The 23048-nt window shown below is 39.6% G+C and overlaps 1 protein-coding gene across 1 annotated transcript; it reads right to left on the bottom strand.

The window, feature by feature from the left end:
- Positions 1-10924: 10924 nt before the first annotated feature.
- LOC111834492 (uncharacterized) lies at positions 10925-15937 on the bottom strand. Its single transcript, XM_023793838.2, has 6 exons — positions 15779-15937; positions 14663-14737; positions 14440-14499; positions 13451-13588; positions 12545-12760; positions 10925-11821 (listed from the first exon to the last, which is right to left on the bottom strand). Exons 1-6 carry the CDS (start codon positions 15909-15911, stop codon positions 11481-11483), a joined length of 963 nt encoding a protein of 320 aa, XP_023649606.1. The 5' UTR covers positions 15912-15937; the 3' UTR covers positions 10925-11480.
- Between the last annotated feature and the right edge of the window lie 7111 nt (positions 15938-23048).

Here is a 23048-nt window from a genome sequence, read left to right as displayed (position 1 = left end):
TAGACCTGCATCTTCATCCTGAGGGTAGAAGGTCAAACAAATGATGGGCTGAATGTGATTAGGGTTAAGGGCCTCGTGATATGATGGCGTTGCTGAACATGGCATGTGGAGGGGCGAACTTACAGCTGCAGGCACGGAGCCCTAACCTGCTGTGTGAGTCGCACACTGTGTTTGCTTGGCTTGGCTCTGCCCTGGGGGGCGGACTGGCATCTCTCCAGGGTACATTGTTGCCTTGGCTACCTGGGATAGACTCAAGGTTCCCCACTTTGCTCTACTGAATATGTGATATAAACGCATACAGATTCTGTTGTAAAAGTCATGTTGAAAACATTTAATTCTTAGTATTGTTATTTTGAATTAAATATAATATATGAAGAAATATTAATGCACTAGTAAAAAATCCAGTAAAAATCAACAGTCTAAATAATTTTGGAAGGCAGTACATTCAATTCTTTTTAATGTTTATAAAATGACTTTTTATGTTTCTGATGTTCTTGACTTCTTACCTAGTCCCCATAAAAGCTGTAAATGGTTTTTTCCCATTTTTTACATCTGAGTTCTAATGAGTCATTCAGGAAAGTTTTTGATTAACTTCAGGCAACGAAACATCTGCTGCACTGCACTGCACTGCACTGCTTCGATAGGAGACAGTGACCACGCAGTGGCAATTCAGCCCTGGTTTTCATCCCTTTCCATTTGGCCCTGATGAAAGCATGGTGACTGGCAACCACTTAAGCAGAATCTGGAAACAGAAATTGCATAATGGCTTCTGGTTCTGACCGAGTGGCAGGACAGTGACAGGACAGCAGAACCTCTGCCATTCCCTTATCTAAACTCAGGCAGGAAAAGCCCCAGATCCCTGCATACCTGCACGATACTCTCATACCCACAAGACAAAAGAGCAAAGTCCAATTGATATAAACAGTGGTCTGCAATGAAATATCTTTGGTGTATTGAATTACATGCTCAGAAATTGCACAGGCAGATGCATAAAAGACTTAGATCAGGCTGCATTTAGCTTTTCCACATTTACATACAGTAATGCATCCAATAAATGAGACTCCCCAGGTCTCATCAGGGTCATGCCTATAAATTCCTGGCCTCCAAACAAAATGTCACCTTGGGCCCCTCAGTAACTTTTGCTGGTAGATTTAGCTTAACCGGAGGCTGCTAATCTTAGATTTTGGTGCCCTTATCAAGTGCTAGGTCCCCTGAATCTGCCAGTGCTAGGTCCCCTGAATCTGCCAGTGCTAGGTCCCCTGAACTTGCCAGTGCTAGGTCCCCAGAATCTGCTAGTGCTAGGTCCCCTGAATCTGCCAGTGCTAGGTCCCCTGAATCTGCCAGTGCTAGGACCCCTGAACATATTGTAATCTATTGCATACTGACACAAATAACTGGAATGCTGTGCTCGGGCTGCGTGACAGGGTAGGTCTTTGCAGTAACCTCACTGTGATTAGTGGCCCAAGGACATTGAACCGTGAACCTCGTTAGTGGAGGATCTGCATTACATAAAGGAACACTGCAGTCAGATCAGCTATAACAAAACAGTCATTCTACTATGGCTGAGTAAAAAATCACTTCCACATGAATCCCACTTTCCTGATATCAATAATATTATGAATGAGTTCATAACACTTTGTCTAAAATAAACCCAAATTGTGATCTAATCCTTACTCAACTACTGACCCCCATTTACTTGGGGCAGCTGGGATTCTGTGAGTAGGATATCCACCCAGAGCCAAGATAAAGTGAATCATGTTGTTATCTTCACTATGCAAGTGTTCTTCTGAGGCAAATCACCGCGTTTGATGAGAAGAAAAAGTTCATCCGGAACATTCCTTAATTTGCTGCCACAGAAATGTCAAAATAGGCTCCAAGTTAGACCTGTGAATTGAGGACAATTCTTAGCTCAGAAAATATAGGATGATGGATGCAAATTGCACTAAGTAATTTGTCGAAGTGCTGGTATAACCAGGGTTAGGGTTAGGGTTAGGCCTTGGCAGAGTCAAGGGGCCCAGCACTTTACAGGGGCCCTACCCAGGGGGGCAGGAGGGGCATGGGTGCCTTGGCAGATTCAAGGGGCCCAGCACTTTACAGGGGCCCTACCCAGGGGGGCAGGAGGGGCATGGGTGCCCTGGCAGATTCAAGGGGCCCAGCACTTTACAGGGGCCCTACCCAGGGGGGCAGGAGGGGCATGGGTGCCCTGGCAGATTCAAGGGGCCCAGCACTTTACAGGGGCCCTACCCAGAGGGGCAGTAGGGGCATGGGTACCCTGGCAGATTCAGGGGCCCCCACACCTTACAGTGGTCCCTGAATACATAATTTTACACATGAAATTGGGTGGGGGGACCCAAGGTAAGATTTTGTCAGGGGGGGGCACAATTTCTAGCTATGTCTCTGCATGTATCTTTACATCTATAAGCATTTCCATGAAAAACAAGTAACAAGATAAAAAGTAAAATCTTTTAAAAATACAACTCTACCACATACTTGATAGCAATTTGTCTTCAACATCCAGTATGAAACCACAAAATATTAATATAAAACTATAGTATGTGCATCAGTATATCTGTAATACTTGGAGATATTCAATCAGGCTTTGCTGTGTTGATACATCGTGTAATTAAAATGCCAATTTTTCATGTTGTAAAGTAATATAATTCTCTCCAAATTGTTTCACAACTAATCTGTCTAAAAACTGCCCCACTGAACGACATACAATTCAGCTAGAAGGGCTTCTTTTAGCTCACTGCAGGATGCATTCTCATTCAGAATAATGCCCAGCAGTTAATATTACATGGTACTTGCATTTACACCTGGTTTAATGAGACTACATTCTAGATATAATCTCAGTTTTTACTGCATGTGGTTTTCGTTTTGTTCTGGGAAGCACTACCCAGAATATAGTCTGACTAACTAACAGTTAAATTTTCAATACCTTCCTGGAATCTGTGAACTTTATTCTCTCCTGTTGACTGAAATGTTCCAGAAGGATTTGCGTTCTCCATGAATGTGGCAGCAGATCTTAGTCTTTTTTTAAAAAATACTTTTGAGCGTGGTGACTCAGTACTTCTGCTGTGAGGAATTTTCCTGTTGCGTCTGAACAATACAGCCCCTTGTGGAGTAAATGAAGGTCTCTGTCGTCTAGCTGGTCGTAGTTTATGGACTGTTTTTCCTCTCCTTAATCCTGTAGCTGATGTTAATCATTGCAGTGCATGCGCTGTGCTGTTCCTCTGAATAATCTAATTAAAAGCTTTAAATTCACTGTAGGCTCAGTTCAAGTAAATTGATAAATGCAATGTTCATGGCCCCAGTTCAATTTAATGATTATGAAGGGAGTCTTAAGAATTAATGATAATATTACACCTGTATGTGCTTTGGGACTGTGACTCTGACAGAAGTGTGACTCCGAAGTGCAGTCATTTTGCAGTTGTATGTAATTCCAAAACTTACACCGAAACATATTAGGCAAATCAAAATGACCTTTGATCTTAAAATAATGCCAGTGAATCTTATCACCTCGTGATGACAGGTGTACATTAATCAAAAACAAACAAGTAATTCCATTGAATACATTTTGATATTCACAATCCCTTTAATAGAACATTTTTCTTACACGAAAACAGATCAGCTTTAAAAAGTCCATCTACAAGGAACTTACAGTGATTCTCTGATGGTTTATGGGGAAACTGAGTGCATGAAATTCACGAAAAAGCCGACATTAATGCCATTAATGAGTCCTGCCTCAGTAAGTGCTTGGCAGGGACTGCTGTGGAGTGTGTGTTGACAGTGAGTCACACAGAAGGTAGTGGTAGACATGGAAATGGATTCATAGCATCAGGAAGGACACACGTTTTTGGCTTTCGTTGTGCATTATGCTACATCACTGGTTATGAGACCAGGCTCCCTGTCCTGTTGGTTTTACATGAAGCCATAAATGATATCAGCTGTCCTTAACAATGACAGCAGTTTGTTTCTGAGAATAAGTCTTTCCCCTGTTTGCAGAGACCTAACCTGCAATGCGTTAATGTGACACAGGAAGATGTGCTCGAATTGCACATTCACCCCAGACTGCCTTTCCATGATTCACTTTCTTATTTTCTTGCTGCAGGCTTTGAAAGGCTAGTTTTAAAGCCATTTAAATTGATGTTTTGGAGAAAAATAGTAACCATGGATTTACATGAGGCCAGGAAAACCGCTAAGTGCTAATGCTATGTATGTGGAACATAGTAGCCAAGAACCATCCTCATCGAGACGTGTTTTTGACTTGGCAAAATACTGAACAATGTAGACTAATCCACAAGAGCATGGTGTTCCACCATAAACCAATCATCCATCCATCCATCCATCCATCCCCCTCATCACTCTTTCCATTCACCCTTTCCTATGACACACTATACATTGCAGAGACATCACTCCAGAAACCATGTGACTGAGTACTTTAGCAGATAATATTACCTTTATGAAGATACCCTCTGTCCTGGGTTCACACAGCATTTCCTGAAATGGTAGCTTGAAGCCACCTAACTGCTGTTAGAAACTCCCTTTTCGCCTCCTGCTTTTACTTAGGGCCACGTGGCCACATCCTTATTGGCCCCTGAAACTGAATAAAGCATCTTGTGCAGGAGTCAGACGTCGGTGTGTCAGCTCATGGCCGGAGTGTGAATTTGATTCCATCTGATTGTCTCTTAAGACTAATTTGTACTTCCGTGTCGAACCTGAGCAGAGCGCACTTGTTTGATGGTGTTGGGGGTGCATTTCACCTCCATCACCGAGGCCACTGTGATGCACATCTCGATGTATAGCCAACGATCCCATATATTAATGATACATATGAAGAATCTGGAATGTGATACCATTTGATTCACCTGGATTGTGATGTTGCGATATTGAAAGAGATACAATGTGATTCTAAAAAAACACAATGATATGCAATTCAATATGGTACAGATAGTTACATTTTATTTCTTTGGTTCTTCTTATGCAAACAGCAAATAATAAACACATTTTCAAAGTGCCATTTTTATGTTGCATATTTATGTCTCTAGTATTACAACTTAGTAAGCGTCTCGTTTATACATAATTATAATATTATAAATAAATATTAATAAATTGGATTTCAGTGGTGCAAAGATATTAGAAACAATGCATCCCAAGTTCATCCTAAATTGTATCCGGTGCAGACTTTTTAAATCGAGGTGATTGCATTGTGAACATTTATGCCAGTGTGTGTCTGTGTTGCTCTGTAATTACACCGGCCCAAACCAAGCGGACCAATCGAGTTGTGCTCTGCGTTGTCATGACACGTTGTTACATTCCTGGGGTGTTGCGGACCAGGCTGCAATGCAGGGTTTTGCTGCTACGCCGTTCTGATGCCGTTGATTCGACGCATAACTGTAAATCAGCGTTTAGGCCACCCTTTGACAAGATGTTCACCTGGGACACCTGGGGACTGGTTCTGTTTTCATCTACTGTGTGACACTTACGGCTGCTTCCTCCCAATGGGAACCAATGAGACTATCAGGTGATCTGTCAGCGACTGACAGTGCACAGAAACGTCCCTGCTAAGTTTAAGATGGCTTGTCTTTGCATCTTCCATTTCCTACATTATGTATCATGTCTCCAAGATCTCAAAGCAGTTTACATCCTCAAAGCCTGACGATGAGTATTTTAAAAAAGACTGTGTAGTTAAACTATCTACTGTAAATTTCTCTTTACAAATATATTGTTTGTGGTAATGAGGACTTATGTGATATATTCTTGCTCATATTTCTCCCGATGTGTTGATTGCATTCTGGCAGATTCACAGTCGAGGAATTAGATCCAGATGTCTATGACCAAAAAATGAACCAACGTTAGAAATGAGTTAAAGAAAAGCAGAGTGCCAGGTTAAAAGTGCATCCAAACCCCATACTGATGAATCTGTTGGAAATGATATTCTAAAGAGACCCATTGGTCTGGGAAATAAAGCATGATGCTTGTATCTTTAATCACTTAAGTATATGAGTTTACTCAATTTAATGCCTCTTTTCAATTCAATTTGATAATGATATTAATTCATTGTTTTCTTATACACAAGCTCGACTGGGAGTACTTTCCATGAAGCTGTACTTTGCAAAATGTTAAGGCCAGAGGACAAAGAGTAACAGCCTTAAGGTCATCACAAGTGCTATTTTAACAGTCACCGATTCACCAATAATTCGACACTAATTTGTTGTAGGATTGTTTGAGAATGTGTTCAGTCTTTACCTGTAACAAAGCCTAGGAAATAGTTTCCTGCCTCTTCACAGTTGTTCAAATTTTATAAGTAAAAGTTTTAGAAGTTGTTATTTTGCAACAAGTTGTCACATTTCCAATATGGCGATTATCACGTGAGCCTTTTCAGATCTGGTTTCTATTTCGTATCAGAAGTTGAAAATCTCTTAAAGTGCTTTTGTGCAGTATGTATAACTCCGGTCCAGGGGTGCTACAGAGTTTTCTGGTTCCCATTTAGCTACATTGTTATAATACCAATCACAGCACTTATTTGGTTTAATTAGAGAGGAAGGCTATGTGCTTCAGTTACTTAATGAATGGCCGTTAGAGTGAAGAGTCTGTTGGTAATTATGGCCACAGAAAGAAGGTTTGCAGATTTCTGATTTGATTAGAATGCCGAGGAGTCATTTCTCTGATTTCCTAAAACTTAACAAGTAGACAGACAGTTTTTTTGTGATGCCTTCTGAACAAAAGTGTGATCCTTGATGGCTTTAAATCAGCAGAAGACGTTCTGTCAAAGTGCCTGTCGGCCATCTTGCTGAAATTTCGCAAGTTTGAACTCACGAGGACTACGGAGTTGCGGTTGTGCTGCCTCGTGTTCCCTGGAAAGCTGTTCACAGCTGCAGCATCACCATCACCAGCCCATTTGCACGTTATAATCACTTAATTCTGGATAAATCATAGCAAGCAAGGGCTCCAATACCGTGACGGCTTACAATGAGTGGAAACATGGAGACATGAAAAAGATCACATCATATTCTTATCAGAAAAATTCACTACATTGTGCTTATTGATAACATTTGCCTTCCTCTTGCCCCCAGCATATCAGCACTCTAGAAACCAGAGACACTCATGAAGATGTTTCTGGAATGTTCTAATTTCTTTTTAAAGAAGATCAGATTTTTATTTAGCATGGTCTCTTCAAACGGACAAACACCAGAGTGAGTACAGAAGATTTTTTGCGGGTTTTATGAGTCATTCTATTTATTGCGTCTATATATGATCCAGAATTGTTTTCAGAAAATATGTTGCATAAAGCTGCAAAATGAAAAGTTCTGTTCATACCATATTGTGTTTTTCTTTTTTACCTTTGCATTGCAACTCATCCAGCTATCATAACGGCTAATTTAAGCCCATTTTGCTTTTATACAATAGGACGGGTGAATCAGTGAGTCCACCTTGTCCATTACATACCTAACCTAACATATAATAAAAAGCACTTGTGCTAGATAGATTCTGGGAGGAAGTGGAGAAACATAGATTTTGAGCTAGAATTAAAATTTGAGTTAAACGCTAATGTTTTGTGAAATATACTGCAGGAAATCTATACAGTACTTTAGTCTGATTAGGTGAACATAACTGAGGTAAAATGGAAAAACAGCAAATTTTGGTAATTCATTGCAACAGAGATCTTGTGTGCTGCTGCTGCAGTGGTGGTTGAACCCCTCCCCCCCACAAAGTTATGGCAATAGCTTGACTGGGGCTAGTAACTGGAGCATTTCAAGGTTACATACTGTGAACAAGACCTCTTTCTTGCAGATCTCACTGGTCTCTTGTAAGACAGACAGTAAATAAAACCAAAACTTTCCAGTTTCCAGTGTTTTACATTAACGCAATGTTTCTGTTTGAGTTGAGTTTTTTTGGGAAAAAAAAACAGAACGAACTGCTCAGTAGATTTAAAGAAAGTATTATTCAGGGCAGCTGCAGCACCCCTAAATTGCCTGTGAAGCCCCACAAATCACCTGTGAAGTCCCCCTAAATTGCCTGTGAAGCCCCACAAATCACCTGTGAAGTCCCCCTAAATTGCCTGTGAAACCCCGCAAATCACCTGTGAAGTCCCCCTAATTTGCCTGTGAAGCCCACCCTTAAAACTCCCCTCTAAATTGCCTGTTGTATATACACATTGCAGATGTAAAAGCTTTATCGTTCCTCCATGCAGATTTTAATTAGCATTTGCTAATCTCAGGTGTGACAAAGGGAAATCAGCTTATTGCTGTGCCCTTACATGTGTTATATCAGGAATGTTTATATCTGAAGAGCTTTAAGATAATACAAGTGACCAATCTATGCACGTCCGACGCTTCTGAGTCATTTCTTATCTCTGCATGTTTGTATTTGCTTGCACATGGAGATGCACATACAGAACCATAAGGTTCTAACTTTGAGTCAATGAGGTCAAAACTCCTGGTCTATCTCTACATTGTGCATGTCAGATTAACAGGTATTTAATGGTTAATTTATGAATATGAAAAATTCAAAATAGAATGTTCATCTTTCATATTAAATGAATCAAAAAATAGTAGACTTTATTTATTGGTGTTTATTGTCTTTCCAAAATTTTTTGGATCCATTGCAATTCTGGAAATGCAAATATCAAACTGGCAAAGAAATTAATCCCTTCTTGTGAAACTTTCCACACACATCCCAGTAAAACCAAAAGTAGCAGTTGAGAAATAGCAGAAGAGTGAGTTTGTGTTTGGCGTGTGTATCTTACTGCAGAATGCCAGACTGCCACTGAAACTTTGTATCATTAATGATTTAAAGTCCTTCCTCACTTTATCATCTACCTCATTCTGTAATGCCTTGATCTCCTTTTTTAATTGCAGAATAATCACAATGATTTTTCCTCAAATGTGTTTACTACATAAGAAGATCTGTATGGCAATTTTAGATGTAGCTTCTGTTTTTAAGATTATTGTGACCCAATTTTGAACATTTTAACAGCTGGACAGATAGAACAGTTCACCTGTCCTTTTGGGACATATAAATGACTAATGTCGTAAAATCCATTTCTGTGCCATTATCGTCTCTTTATCTGTGTCAATATGACCTACATCCAGAGGTTACTGGAGATGAATGGATAGGGAGGGGGCTGAGTCTTTACTGGAGAGGGGGGACTTATATATAATATATAAAGCTATTCATAACTTAAGCCAATAAACAAACACTATATTATTTATGTATTTATTTTAAAAATCATTTTATGCCTAATGATCCATCAAAATATCAGGACATTTTAGCAGAAGACAAAGCGGAATGATAAACTGATGGATGTGAATGAAAAGCTTGTTCAATTATGTGCTAAACGTCCCGAAACAAGCAAAGAAAGAACCATAACAAATTAGTATGAGACTGAAAACAAAGTTGATTTACCAGCACAAGTATCATTTATTTATTTTCGTCAATGTATTTTCCATTGAAGTTCCGAGCACATATGACATAAGTTTGGAAGAGCGCAACTGTCAGGTAACTATGACCACAGCAGTAACACTGACCTGACCGGCTAGTTTGCTGAAAATAATAAAAAATAACACTTTTGTAATTGTTTGGATGTGACCATAATGTATGCAGATATAATACTGACACATGAATAATGCATTGAAACAGAGTCTGATTGCTAAATCATAAATGTGATAAAAGAACAAAGCTGGAATGTTTTAAACATATTTTTAGGATGACATTAAAACTCTGGGGGGAGTGTTCTTAAAAGCCCAGTAGTTTTGATAGAGCATTAGTTGTAACCTATCTATGGTGAACAGAAATGCCCTTTTCGCCCATTAAACTTTAGAATTACCTCTCAGCTGAAAAAAAAGCCAAAGAGTTGGTTAAAGCATTGCTGTTCATCTGTTTGTGATGCCCTGTTAATCCTGGCCTCTGGTCAGAGCTGTCTCAATGCTCGACCTCAATATTGGCCTTTCTGTGTTTGCCACAGTCCCCTTACAGTGCAGCTGGGGCCAAATTCAGGTTCCCTGGTGGTGTTTTAACTCCCAAGGATTTCCCTGACCCCAAGCTCTGTCCTCCATCCTTCCCTGACCCCAAGCTCTGTCTTCCATCTTTCCCCGATCCCAAACTCTCTCTTACAAACTTCCTTATTACATGTCATCATTAAAACTGTCTGATTGACCAATATATGGAAGAGCCATTTGCTGTTGCAAAGCCAGTAGGACCTGCTGTGGCTTGTATTGGTTAATATGTATGAACATAATTGTTGCATGCCAGTGATGTAATTCATGCCAACAGATCATGGGGGGGGGGGCGGGGGGGCGTCCTCATAGTGTGCTTTCTTCAGCCAGCTCATGTTCCACGCAAATGGGTGGAGCAAAAATCCAAGATGGCCGTCTTCTGCTTTGGAATAACTATCTTTGTTTGGAAAAACTTAAATTTTCCAATTTTTCTGTGGATGCACATGGCACAGTTTTTCCCTTTCAAATTAAAAGTCAGATATTGAACACATATTAATTTATGGAATTATATGAGAAAAATCTGTATCACTTTACAATAATGATACAAGAGACAACATTACTTCCAAGCGTAATTTCATGTATGAAAAAACCATCAGTTAATACAAGGAATACATCATGAGTCATCAGGAAAATGCAGAAAGCATCCATGTGTCATTCACACCATAATACAGGGGTAACATATCAATTAATGCAATAACTAAGGTGTCCACCTGATGCATTCTCATGAGTTAGTAATCATGTCCATGTGTTCCACATGGTACTTTACACTTAAATGGGCGACTGAACAATGACCCACCACTGCATCACAGAAAAAGTCCTGCATTCAGCATTATTGAAGTATTAATATTTAATGAGTTTGTGGTGTTTATACTGTCATAAAATGGGTAAATTCACTTCTTTAATAATGAAATAATTCAGGAAAGTCATTAATTCAGCAATACTTTATTCAGTGCTCGATCTGCATGGTGCCTTCAAAGAAATATGCCTTCAAAATAACACAATCACAAAACTAATGTTCGATTAGTTTAAAACAAAAAAGGTATTCAACTGCAATACTTTATTCCATTCTCAGTCTGCATAGTGCCTTCAAAAAATACGTCTTCAGAATAAAACAATCTCCAAAACAATGTTAAATTTGTTTAAAACAAAAAGGCATTTACTGCACAGTACACAGTCAACGGCTTTGATACTCAGCTTTTGAATACAAAATGCTCAGTAACCACAGTGATAAAAATTTAAGTTTCTTAACTACACTGATTACAGCAGTTATGTAAAAACTTACAGATACAAACTACTAAACACAAAAACATCACCTCAAACAACATACTACAAACAATAAGTTTTTTTTAGTGCAAATAATTCTGAAACAGGGAACTGAGCCTGAATGTCCTTTAACAAACAAAAAATCCTACTAGACCCTGTCTTACTGTACTGTATGTCTTACTAGTGTAGCTGTTTCACTCGTATAACAGACCTGACAGGCTAGAGAGAGAGATGAGGAATGGAGGCCCAGTTTTTATAAATGTCCAGTAAACATCCTTCTTCCTTCTTTTTGAGTATTGAAGTAGCTGTGGGCTCCTGTTGACAGAAGCTCCTGCAGGTTTCTGCAAACCGCCTCAGGCTGTCTTTTCTTTTAAATGTCGCCCTGAGTGTTTTGAAAATATCAGGACTGGAAGCTGCGAGCTCGGCGATAGGGGCCTGAGACACGATGGTGTTTCTGTCCACTCCGAGTTTCGCATAAGCTTCAGCTTTGCTAATGTGCTCCTTCTGAACTTTCCCCAACACCATGTTGTAGCGACGGATGGAATCATCTGGAGTTTTTACTGGAGGCAAAGAACACATTCACCATTAATGACCTTGATGCATGAAGGTAATCAAAATGAAAGCAAAAGATTAGGAAAGAATATTCGACAAGCAGTACACTGATCCAAGTGTGCATGAGTAAATAAAGGAGAAGGGTGTGTGTGTGTGTGTCTGTGTGTGTGTGTCTGTGTCTATGTGTGTGTTTGTACCTGTGGGTAGTCAGCAGTGATGAAACGCTTTGGTAAAGACTACAGTGTAAGGAGAAGCTGTGGTGGTAGAAATTAAAATCTGCAAACATCCACGTTATTATAACAACAAAGTAACACTTTACTTGATGGGGCATAAATGTGCTATTACTTATGTATTTATTAACCAAAAACTAAGTCTTAGTTACATACTGATCTCATGTTTATTCATCATTAATGAATCATGACATTTTTTATCAAGCAGTTACTATATTTTACTGTATTTGTTAATTCTGCAAACCTGTTAATTCTGTGAACTGAAGGAACAAGTAATAAATAACTGAAATGCTGATCTCATATTCGTCCATCATTAATGAGTTGTGACGCATCGTTTATCCCAAGTAGCTACTATATTTGTTCATGATTTTCCCTTCAGTAGTAACAGAGCTGTTACTATGCATTTCTGCCACGTCGAGTAAAGTGTTACCCATACTTTCTACATTTGAAGTATTAAACGTAGAAACAGGTCAGTATATTTTGTTACTAGACGAGCAATACCTCTCATTTTCCTAACTTTCTTGGGCTTTTTGGGCTTGGGCCGCTTCTTTGACTTCTTCTTTGACTTCTTTTTGTTGTCCTCGGAGGAATCCTCTTCTTCGGAGTACTCCGAGTCCTCGAGTGACTGCGAGGATGAGGAGTCCTCCGTCTCCTGGAGACTCTGCTTCCTCAGCCCCGCTGAGGTCTCCTCCTGCTTCCAAGCTTTGAGCGCCAGAGCTGTTAAGGGACAAACAGCAAATGGAACACAGAGTTTCTCAGGCAGGATCAACCACTGACAGGTTATTTACTGGAAATTAGTTATTGTTATTCATTAAGAATTAAATTGTGGTTTTATTCTTATTGTCACACTGACATGAACAAATGTTTTTCTACATAACTTCCAAATTCCATATCATGCCACTTTCAAACAATATAAATAACTGAAAAGCTTTGACTGATATAGCCCTTGACTGTTCCAGTGCCACAGTTCCTGTACACGCACTGGCCACTTTGCTAGGAAGCCGGACACTGTAACTCCACCCCTTATCAATGATCACCACATAAACGGTCTTGGCTGGCTATTTATGGACTCGTTAACTGCCCTGAGCCTAGCAGTGATACTGACATGTACAACCCCCCCCCAGCTTTGCCGCTGTGTCTCATACAATCATACCAGCAGCACGTGGACCAGCATGTCAGTGTCACTGGCATGTCGAGAATGAGCCACCACCTAAATGATACCAAGTCAGCTGGGCACCTGAGGTGAGACGCTGACCAGTACAGCACAGGGTGGAGGGTGGCTGACAGACTGATCATGACACCAGATGGGTCCCAGTCTGTGATTGGACACTTACAAAGTGCAGCAAAAAGGTAATTTTTTGTTAAATGGCCACTAAGAGTAAGTGTATTTTCTTAAGATCATCTTACCCTCTTTAAGTCTCTCTCTGAGGAAGTCACGGTCTTGCGTGAGCATATCAACCTTCTCCTTTAATGTTGCAATTTCTACCTTCTGGTGTTCTATCATCTGTCTGGCATTCTGCAGAGCCACCTGCACGGTAGGGGCTTCTGAAAAGAGAGGAAGAAAGTATCAACACATTATGGAAAATAAACACAACACACTTCAAACAATCCTGTAAGCAAACTGGGCATAATTAAGCATTTTCCAGCATCGCAAGAGGACAATAACTACTAGGTATTCATTTACTTGTGTGTGCATTTATTTAAATATGCCTGTTTAGTCTGTTAAGTAGTAATTTCACTATACTACTCTTAATGAAGCTAAAGCAACAACACAACTTTAAGTTATATTTAAGTACAGTAAACATGGCTGTCTATTTTATGCATTTTTAGACTTATAGAAAATGTGGTCACACTTCAAGGGACACAAATAATGTAGCAATATATGTTTATTTAGTGTATTAATTAACCAGTAACTAAGTGTTAGTTACATTCTGATCCCATGTTCATTCATCATTAATCAGTCATGACAATTCATGTATTTCACTCAGGAACTATTAGTTAACTAATTAGATAATAATTAACTAAGTTCCTGCATAGAATACATAAATTGTGATTAATGATGAACTAACACTTAGTTAATGCTTAATTAATGTTACTAAATTATTTGTGTCCCCTCAAGTAAAGTGTTATAGAAAATATTCTTCATGGGAGACAATAAGGCAACACTACTTGAGGGCACACATATAATGTAGTAGCAGACTTTGCTTATCGTAGTAATTAACCTGAAACTAAGTGTTAGCTATGTACTGATCCCATGTTCATTCATCATTAATCAATCATACGTTTCATGTATTTTATGCAGTTTCTATATTTGTTCATGATTTGTACTTGAGTAGCAACTGAGTTGCTGAGTTACATGTGTTACCGGAAAAAAAACAGAGCAATACATGGTTTACCTTCGTCTGTAGTCTTTTCACCCCAAGAAGTTGTCGGTTGGTCAATCTGGCATTGGCGTGCTTTGGTTGAGTGAAAATAATAATAATAATAATAATAATAATAATAATAATAATAATAATAATCACAATAAATCTGAAGAAATACTTTATGTAGAACACAGTTAATGAGAATGCATTTTGGCATGCTTTAAAAATGTTGACTGTCTAATGTCAAACATATCACCTTTTCTACTGTCTGGTCCTGCTATGATTTTATCAGCAGGTCGCTTTGTTGCAGCCTTCCTCTCTGTGGACATATCTGAAAGGTTTCATAAGGATATTCATAAATACCTCAGTAGGACAGTAACAGTCATGAACTTATCACAGCAGTTTCATTCAGTTATGTTTCTAGGCTGTAGAATTTGCAACATAGTTACAATGGAAATACGCATGTAACACTGAAAATAAAAAGCCTAACACTGTACCTGACGTGGCACAAATACTTAGTAACTACGGAAGGGCAGATCATGAACAAATATAGTAGCCGAGATAAAAGATGCGCCATGATTCATTAATGATGAACAAACACGAGATCAGTGTTTCACATGTGTTATTCATTACTTGTTCCTGCAGTAGTTCACAAAGGTTTGCAGAATTAACAGTATACATACCAACATAGAGTAAAACATATAATAACGTATAGTAACTGCTTGTCATAAAAAAAAAATGCGTCACAATTCATTAATGATGAATTAACGTAAGTTCAGTATGTAACCAAGACTTTAGTTTGTGGTTAATACACAAGTAATAGCATACAACTATATTATTTGTGCCCCGTCAAGTGTTACAAAAAATAAATAAATGGTGTAAAAACAATTATGGCGATAAAAACGGCAATATAACAGTGTAGAAATTACACCAACAACAATGCATCACTATTGAAATAACAGCACAGAGAGAACACAAATAGCGTTGCAATAACAGTTCGTATTTTCCTTGTCATTATAGTTATTGTCAGTAGCAAGTTTGCTAACGTTAGATAGCGAGTGATTTCTGAAAAAAATGGGAGACATAAATTATACCTATAGGCAATCTGTCAACCTATAAAAGTGACAGGTTTGAGCTTCAGGAAACCAAACACGAATTATGAACTTACAAGATAGATTCGGCTAAACTGTCCAAAAGGTTTTCACTTATAACGAGTGTAAATTTAAGCCTCTTTTGCCTGATAATCAGCCGGAGCTATATTAACGCTAGCTTTTCTAAAGTCAGCCAAAGCTAGCGTTACAATAGCACTGGCTAAGTAACGTCAAGAAATACTGTAATATAATATAAAAGATAATATTGACTAAACACATACCACACACTGCCGTGTCCCACATGGATGGTGCTTTAAGCTTTCGCTCCCTTGGCTTCCACGCTAATGCTGCGCTCCATTTACCTTCGAGGCCGGAAGTCGGGGCTGGGGATGACGTCACAGCCGCGTTAACCATGTTCGGAAAGCCATTGTTAATTGTTAGCCATTGATAGCTATGCCAGTTGATAACAACGCATTTAAGCGGTATTTTGCGCGTACAAACACCGTAGCACCATGTCCACAGAGGCTAAATAGTACTGTGTGTACGACTGATTTAATGAGAAACAAATAAGACATAAGTACAATTACACTATACATAACTACAGCTTTCATTTCTGTCGATGAAGGGCGCAGCCATCTTAAATTCTGTAGGCGGGGTTCTAGCCAAGTTCATTGTTAGCCATTGTTAGCGATAGCAGTTCTGGCCAGGTTAATTGTTAGCCATTGTTAGCAATAGCAGTTCTAGCCAGGTTCATTGTTAGCTGTTGTTAGCAATAGCAGTTCTGGCCAGGTTAATTGTTAGCCATTTTTAGCAATAGCTGATCTAGCCAGGTTAATTGTTAGCCATTGTTAGCAATACCATTTCAAGCCAGGTTCATTGTTAGACATTGTTAGCAATACCAGTTAATAACAACACATTACACAGTATTTTGTGCTTACGAACGCCATAGCAACTTGTCCACAGATAGAGGTTGGACAGTATTGTGTACAGTATACAGCTGATTTAATTAAACACCATATAGGCATATGTTACTGAATTTTTTATTAAGTAAGAAACAACTCATATGCTATATAGAAATTAACTCCATTGGTAACACTTTACATGATGGGGCACAAATACATAATAATGGCTCAGTTACTAATGAAGGAAAAATTATGAACAAATAGAGTAATTACTTGATAAAAGAATAGGATGTTAGGATTCATTAATAATTAACAAACATGACATCAGTATTTCACATATTATTCATTACTTGTTCCTTCAGTAATTCCTTCAGTATTTCAAAAAGGTTTACTGAATTATCAGATACAGTAACAAATATAGTAACTGTTTGAGATAAACCATGCGTCATGATTCAAAATTGAATAGAATAGAATAGCCACTTCTATTGTCATTCAGAAATACACTGGTTAGTGCACAACAATGAAATTTCGTTGCATTTTATGCTCACCATCGGCCTGGCAGAGCGTGTGAAAGAAATGGAATATGTGACTTTTTCCTTCAGTGGTTCATTCAGTAGTTCACAAAGGTTTCTAGATTTATCAGATATAGTAACACATATAGTAACCGCTTGAGATAAGGAACGTGTCACAATTCATTAATGATGAATTAACATGAGATCAGTATGAAACTAAGACTTTGTGGTTAAAAACAGTCTGGCGTTTTAGTGCTGTATGAAGGCACAGTAACACTATACTTCACAGGGTACAAATAATATAGTATTACGCTATTACTTATGTGTTAATTATTTATTAATTAACTCCAAACTCCCATAGAAATGAATGGGCGTTCCCCACAAAGATACAAATACAAATGTGTGGTAGTTATAGAATGCCTGCTAGGTCCTTAAAGTGACTGTTACTCCTTCTAACCTTTCCATTCACATAAGTATATGAGCAGTCAGGTATTAAATACATCCCATAAGTACACCTATTGGAAACAACTTCTATGTGTGTAGCTAACAGGACTAGGAGGGCTATCGGCCTTAAGAGCATGCCGGGGTTCTAGCTGCCGACATCTTGGACCCGACATCCAACCTGACCACCTGGATCGGCCCGGGCCTCGACCTCAAGGCCGGCCCTGGTGCCTGTCTCACCCTCCAGGAGGTGGCCGTCGGGGTGGTTCTGTCACACCCACCCCGTGAGCCAGCCAGCAGATCAGGGAGCATGCCCTGCACCTGCCCCCAGTCTCTTAAAAGGGCCCCCCGACCTGCCTCTGGCATTGGCAGAAATGACCAAAGATTTGGCCACAGCAGCCTGACCAATGAACAGTTTGGTGGAAACAGGAGAGTCGAGGTCTGCATTTAATTCCGCAGTGAGTTGGGCAGCTTTCATGTTTTTTGGCTACAACACAGACTAGTACCCAGACATCCCTTTCAGACAGCCTCCTCTTGCGGCCACAGTTACTCATGTTGTACACGGTCCATCGTTCGTGGTGGTGTGCTGACATTACCCTGGATACTGTGTCTTCGATACACCACAAAGACTTGCTGTCCTGGTCACAGATGTGTCTGCGAGACGCACACCAACAATTTGTCCTCTTTTGAACTCTGATCTCCCATTATGTTGTGTGGATTGTTATATTTTATGTACAGCTGTGCTAATGCTCTGCTAATTCAACCTTCACACTCTGCTCTTACTGATGGAATGTGTAAGCAGTAAAGATTGGCCACCAGGCTGCGCATATACTGTATATGTGTGAAAGAAAAAGCACCATTTTGGCCAGTGTTTCGATTTCACCGTCCTGTATGAGACATGGATACTTTCTGCATTTTCCTGATGACTCATGATGTATTTCTTGTATTAACTGATGATTCATACATGAAATAATGCATAATATCATTTCATGTACCATTATTGTAAAGTATTACCCAAATATCATGCAACACAACAGATTTTAATAATATACATTTTTTTAGTTAAATTTGTATTTATTCCAAAGTTGAATTCAAATTAATTTGAATCACTCTGGGTTCATCGTTTGACTTGGCAGACTGCAGACGACTCTGAGCCGGAGGGCCTGTAGCTGAGCTCCGGCACAAGCTAAGCACTGATTATTTCTGCGTAATGCTTTGCTATCGTTGTCACAGTATGCTTAGTGTATTTTTTAAATTCTGACCAAGTTTTTGAAGACTAGGCAGGATACTCTGATGGAGACTATAATTTTTTTTATGTATTGATCTGAACATCAGAAGAAATTAAGGAGAAAGACATAGTTGCAGATGCCATTAAAGCAATGCTCGGGGAATAGGAGACCGTGAGCTTGTGCAGCCAGGGATGGAAAAGGTACTAAAAATCACACTATGTCGAAAGTACTGATACGTCAAAAAATGATGTAACATTTATTTTTTCTATGCATATTTATAGCATTTGTTATCGTCAGAATGTTTTCAAATACACTTTAATTTCCCCTCTTGTGCTCATAGTCCTTGTTTTCCTTGTCTGATGTGGTATTTAGGCTGCAAATAATTTCACCCCCCGCCCGCCCATCCTTTTACTGCTGTCAGGTTTGTGCACGATATTTTAAATCAATCAGCAGTAATGAGTCTCATGGCCGTTCAGTAGGTGCCAAAGACTGGCACTCGCTGTGACAGACCACGAAATACTCCTGATATAACGACTTCTCCCTGAGCACCGTCACAGCAATGTGTTCAGTCCCTGGCATTTTGCCAACGTAGTGGATTGACATTTGTGAGGTTACGCAGTTGTAAAAGTTCTACATGTAGTTAATTTAGCTTACATCATTCTTATAAAAGAGCCACTGTACATTATTATTATTCAGTGTGTTGCTGGTTAATAATAAGCAATATACTTGGTGATTGTTGGGCTAATGTGTATATTTAAATTCAAGCAAAGCCTGGGTTTTCAGCAAGTGGTTACGAAGCGGAAGTGTGAAGGCTGTAGCTGTACATGCCGCATACTGCAGTTCTGGACAGAGAAATTTATATTCTAAATGGAAAAGTAAGACAGATGGATCACAGGAGACCGGGCAAAATTGAGGTAGCAGATTTCCTGTATCTACAAACCACAGATCTCCCCAGAGCCCTCCTACAACCGCATGGCCCACAAGATGCTGTTTCCATGTTCTCCGCTGATTCTAGCTGTGCTTGGAGTAAATCCAGGTCCTCCATTTACTCAATGCTTCTTAGGATTGTTATCTGCTCTGCACTTTCTCCTGAGATTTGCAATGATCTCTAGACCCAATTTTGAAATTCTATATGACTGTCAAACATTTGTCTTTAAATCTGCTCTTATTAACTGCTGTATAGTTGTAGGGAAGTTATGGGCTTTGATAAATTGCAAAAGCTAAAGTAGTATATGCTGTAAAGTTTCTGTCATGCATTACAATTAATATTTAGGTTTACTATGTTATAATAAAACAGCTGAATCTATGTATGTCCTCTTCTGATTCGTGTGTACTCTATGCACACTGGAAGCGAAGAGAAAGATGAGAAAGTCTCTGAATGTGTCACATGCCCAGGTAAGGCCAAAAGCCTGTTTTTCCACTTGAGCATCTGCGTCTGTCCCGGGGTCTCGTCCCAATTGGACATTCCCAAAACACGTTTTCAGGGAGGCTTCTAGGATGCATTCTGGATTGATGCCCGACCAACTCAAGCCAGACAAGACTTTGCTTGTGTCCACGTTCTCGTTCTTTTGGCCACTACCCAAAGCTCATGACCATTGACAAGGGTGGAAAATAAAGCTACCGCGATTACTTGATTAAACTCGATTACTCGATTATTGAAAAGCATCCATTAAGATTCTCATTTTTGATTTCTCAGCAATAGTGGAAGGAAAATGGCGGATAACGGATAAGGGGTCTAATAAAAAGTGAGAGCCTCAATTGTGTAGAAGCACTCGGCATTAAAAGTGATTGGAAATGCAGTCGTCTGTTAGTATTGCAAAGCAGAACTTAAAATACCACCACAGAACAACTGAGATGCAAATACACGGACAAAAGTACTGGGACACACCTCTTGATCATTGAATTCAAGTGTTTCATTCAGACCCATTGCCACAGGTGTATAAAATCAAGCACCTAGCCATGCAGTCAGGTTTACAAATATTTGTAAAAGAATGGGTCGTTCTGAAGACCTCAGTGAATTCAAGTGTAGTACTGTCATAGGATGCCACCTCTGCAATTAGTTCGTGAAATTTCTCCCTTGTAAGACATTCCACAGTCAACTGTAAGTGGTATTATTGCAAAGTGGATGTGTTTAGAAACAACAGACAATCAGCCATGAAGTAGCAGACCATGTAAAGTAACAGAGAAGGGTAGCTGAATGCATGTAAAATTCACCAGCATTCTATTGACTCAATAACTGCAAAGTTGTAAACTTACGTTGGCATTGACCCCAGCACAAACACTGTGCATCAGGAGCTTCATGGAATGGGCTTCCATGGCTGAGCAGCTGCATGGAAGCCTCACATCACCAAGCGCGACGCCAAACATCAGATGCAGTGATGTAAAGCATGCCGCCACTGAACTCTGGAGCAGTGGAAATGGAGTGAAGAATCATGCTTCTGCCACGACCAATGGGAAATGCCAGGATCTGCCAGCCATCCCAGCTGAATCCTTGGACCTCCAGATGGTGTTCAGTAAGTTTTGAGCTGCCTCTCTACCTCTGCACCACCCATATGACTGTGTGATAGATCTGCTTCTGGGTACTATGCCTCCCAAGGGGGGTCTGTACTCACTGTCTGCCCCTGAACAACAGACTATGAGGAGTATATCAGCGACTCACTGGTTGGCATCATTCAACCTTCACCTGCAGAGGCAGGGTTCTTTTTTGTGGAAAAGAAAGATGGGTCCCTCCGCTCATGTGTAGATTACAGAGGCCTTAACGATATCACAGTTAAGAACCATTATCTATTGTTGCTGATGAACTCGACGTACTTCAGCGGGCCACCGTTTTCACTATGCTAGATATATCTGCAATGTGTTCCACTTGGTCCGGATTAGGGAAGGTGATGAATGGAAAATGGCCTTCAACACACCCATTGGGTACTTTGAGTATCTAGTCATGCCATTTGGGTTCACTAACGCACCTACTATGTTCCAGGACCTAATTAACAACATCCTTTGGGGCATGCTTGACTTGTTTTTTTTTTTTTTGCTTATTTAGATGATGTTCAGATTTTTTCTCAGAAAGAACAAGACTATGTTCAACATGTCCACAGAATGCTGCAGCGACTCCTCCAGAATAACCTGTACATGAAAAATGTGATTTCCCCAAGCATACACTTTCCCTTCCTGGGTTTTGTCCTCACAGGAGGGTCGATCCAGGTGGACCTGAGTAAGGTAAAGGCTGCAGCTGACTGGCCACATCCTTATAGTGCAAGGACTTACAGTGTTTTCTGGGCTTTCCAAATTTGTACAGATATTTTATCAAGCCAGGATTAGTAATTTTTTGTAAAGCTGTTTCGTTTTGTGCAGGGCGCATAACCTTCCTATTGGATAGTTGGTCAGTTTAAGGGTTTCTTTGTACATCCATCCGCAGTGATATTTAGAGGCCAGGGTGGACATATGATGGTGCTTCTAGTAATTTTAAGGTTTGGTCCTCAAATGTCTTCCTCACAAATCAATCAGAATCCACCTAGCGTCCTTAATTTCTCACATTAGAAGAGAACATTTCCAAAACTCACTCAGTGCATTTTTTGTGGTTTTGACCAGTAGTCAGGCTTCCGCTTATTCTCTCAGTCACACTGCAGAGTTCCCACTAACCTTTTGCTTCTGTGAGCCCCTTATTCTCACAGTCACACTGCAGAGTTCTCACTAACCTTTTGCTTCTGTGAGCCCCTTATTCTCTCAGTCACACTGCAGAGTTCCCACTAACCTTCTGCTTCTGTGAGCCCCTTATTCTCACAATCACACTGCAGAGTTCTCACTAACCTTTTGCTTCTGTGAGCCCCTTATTCTCTCAGTCACACTGCAGAGTTCCCACTAACCTTCTGCTTCTGTGAGCCCCTTATTCTCACAATCACACTGCAGAGTTCTCACTAACCTTTTGCTTCTGTGAGCCCCTTATTCTCTCAGTCACACTGCAGAGTTCCCACTAACCTTCTGCTTCTGTGAGCCCTTTATTCTCTCAGCCACACTGCAGAGTTCCCACTAACCTTTTGCTTCTGTAACATTTCAGATGTCAAGGTTAAGCTTTCCTGTTTGGGAAGGTTGCCTGTTTTGTCTCTTGCTCACATTCTGAAGTTAGCCTGAAATAGCTTGACAAGGTTAACATCTCTTTAAATAATCTGATAAAACAATCAGTACTAGTCAGTTTTAATAACAGATTATTGTAATAACAAAAATACATTATACAGACCACTGAGAAATTGAATTAAACATAATACACTAACAAATCTAATTAAACTTTACAACAATAAATGGGTAAAACCATGTCAGGGATAATCATGCTTTATAGTTTTGCCTGTGAAAATTGTGGGATTCAATAGAATTATAAAGAACATACAATGAATAGAGGAAAAGGAGAATATAGCTTAAAGCAGGGCATGATGAAATTGAGGGGTTAATTATACAATAATGCCAATACTAATT

This window comes from Paramormyrops kingsleyae, chromosome 19 (genome assembly GCF_048594095.1).
Source record: "Paramormyrops kingsleyae isolate MSU_618 chromosome 19, PKINGS_0.4, whole genome shotgun sequence".
NCBI classification, from domain to species: Eukaryota; Metazoa; Chordata; class Actinopteri; order Osteoglossiformes; family Mormyridae; genus Paramormyrops; species Paramormyrops kingsleyae.
This window is presented reverse-complemented; position numbering and strand designations above follow the sequence as displayed.

Excerpts from the sequence above, each read along its gene's own strand:
- LOC111834492 (XM_023793838.2), bottom strand. The coding sequence starts at position 15,911 with ATGGTTAACGCGGCTGTGACGTCATCCCCAGCCCCGACTTCCGGCCTC. Across the intron at positions 12,761-13,450 it reads CAGAGAGAGACTTAAAGAGG|CTCTGGCGCTCAAAGCTTGG; the intron begins GTAAGATGATCT and ends GTCCCTTAACAG. Across the intron at positions 11,822-12,544 it reads GAAAGTTAGGAAAATGAGAG|TAAAAACTCCAGATGATTCC; the intron begins GTATTGCTCGTC and ends CTTTGCCTCCAG.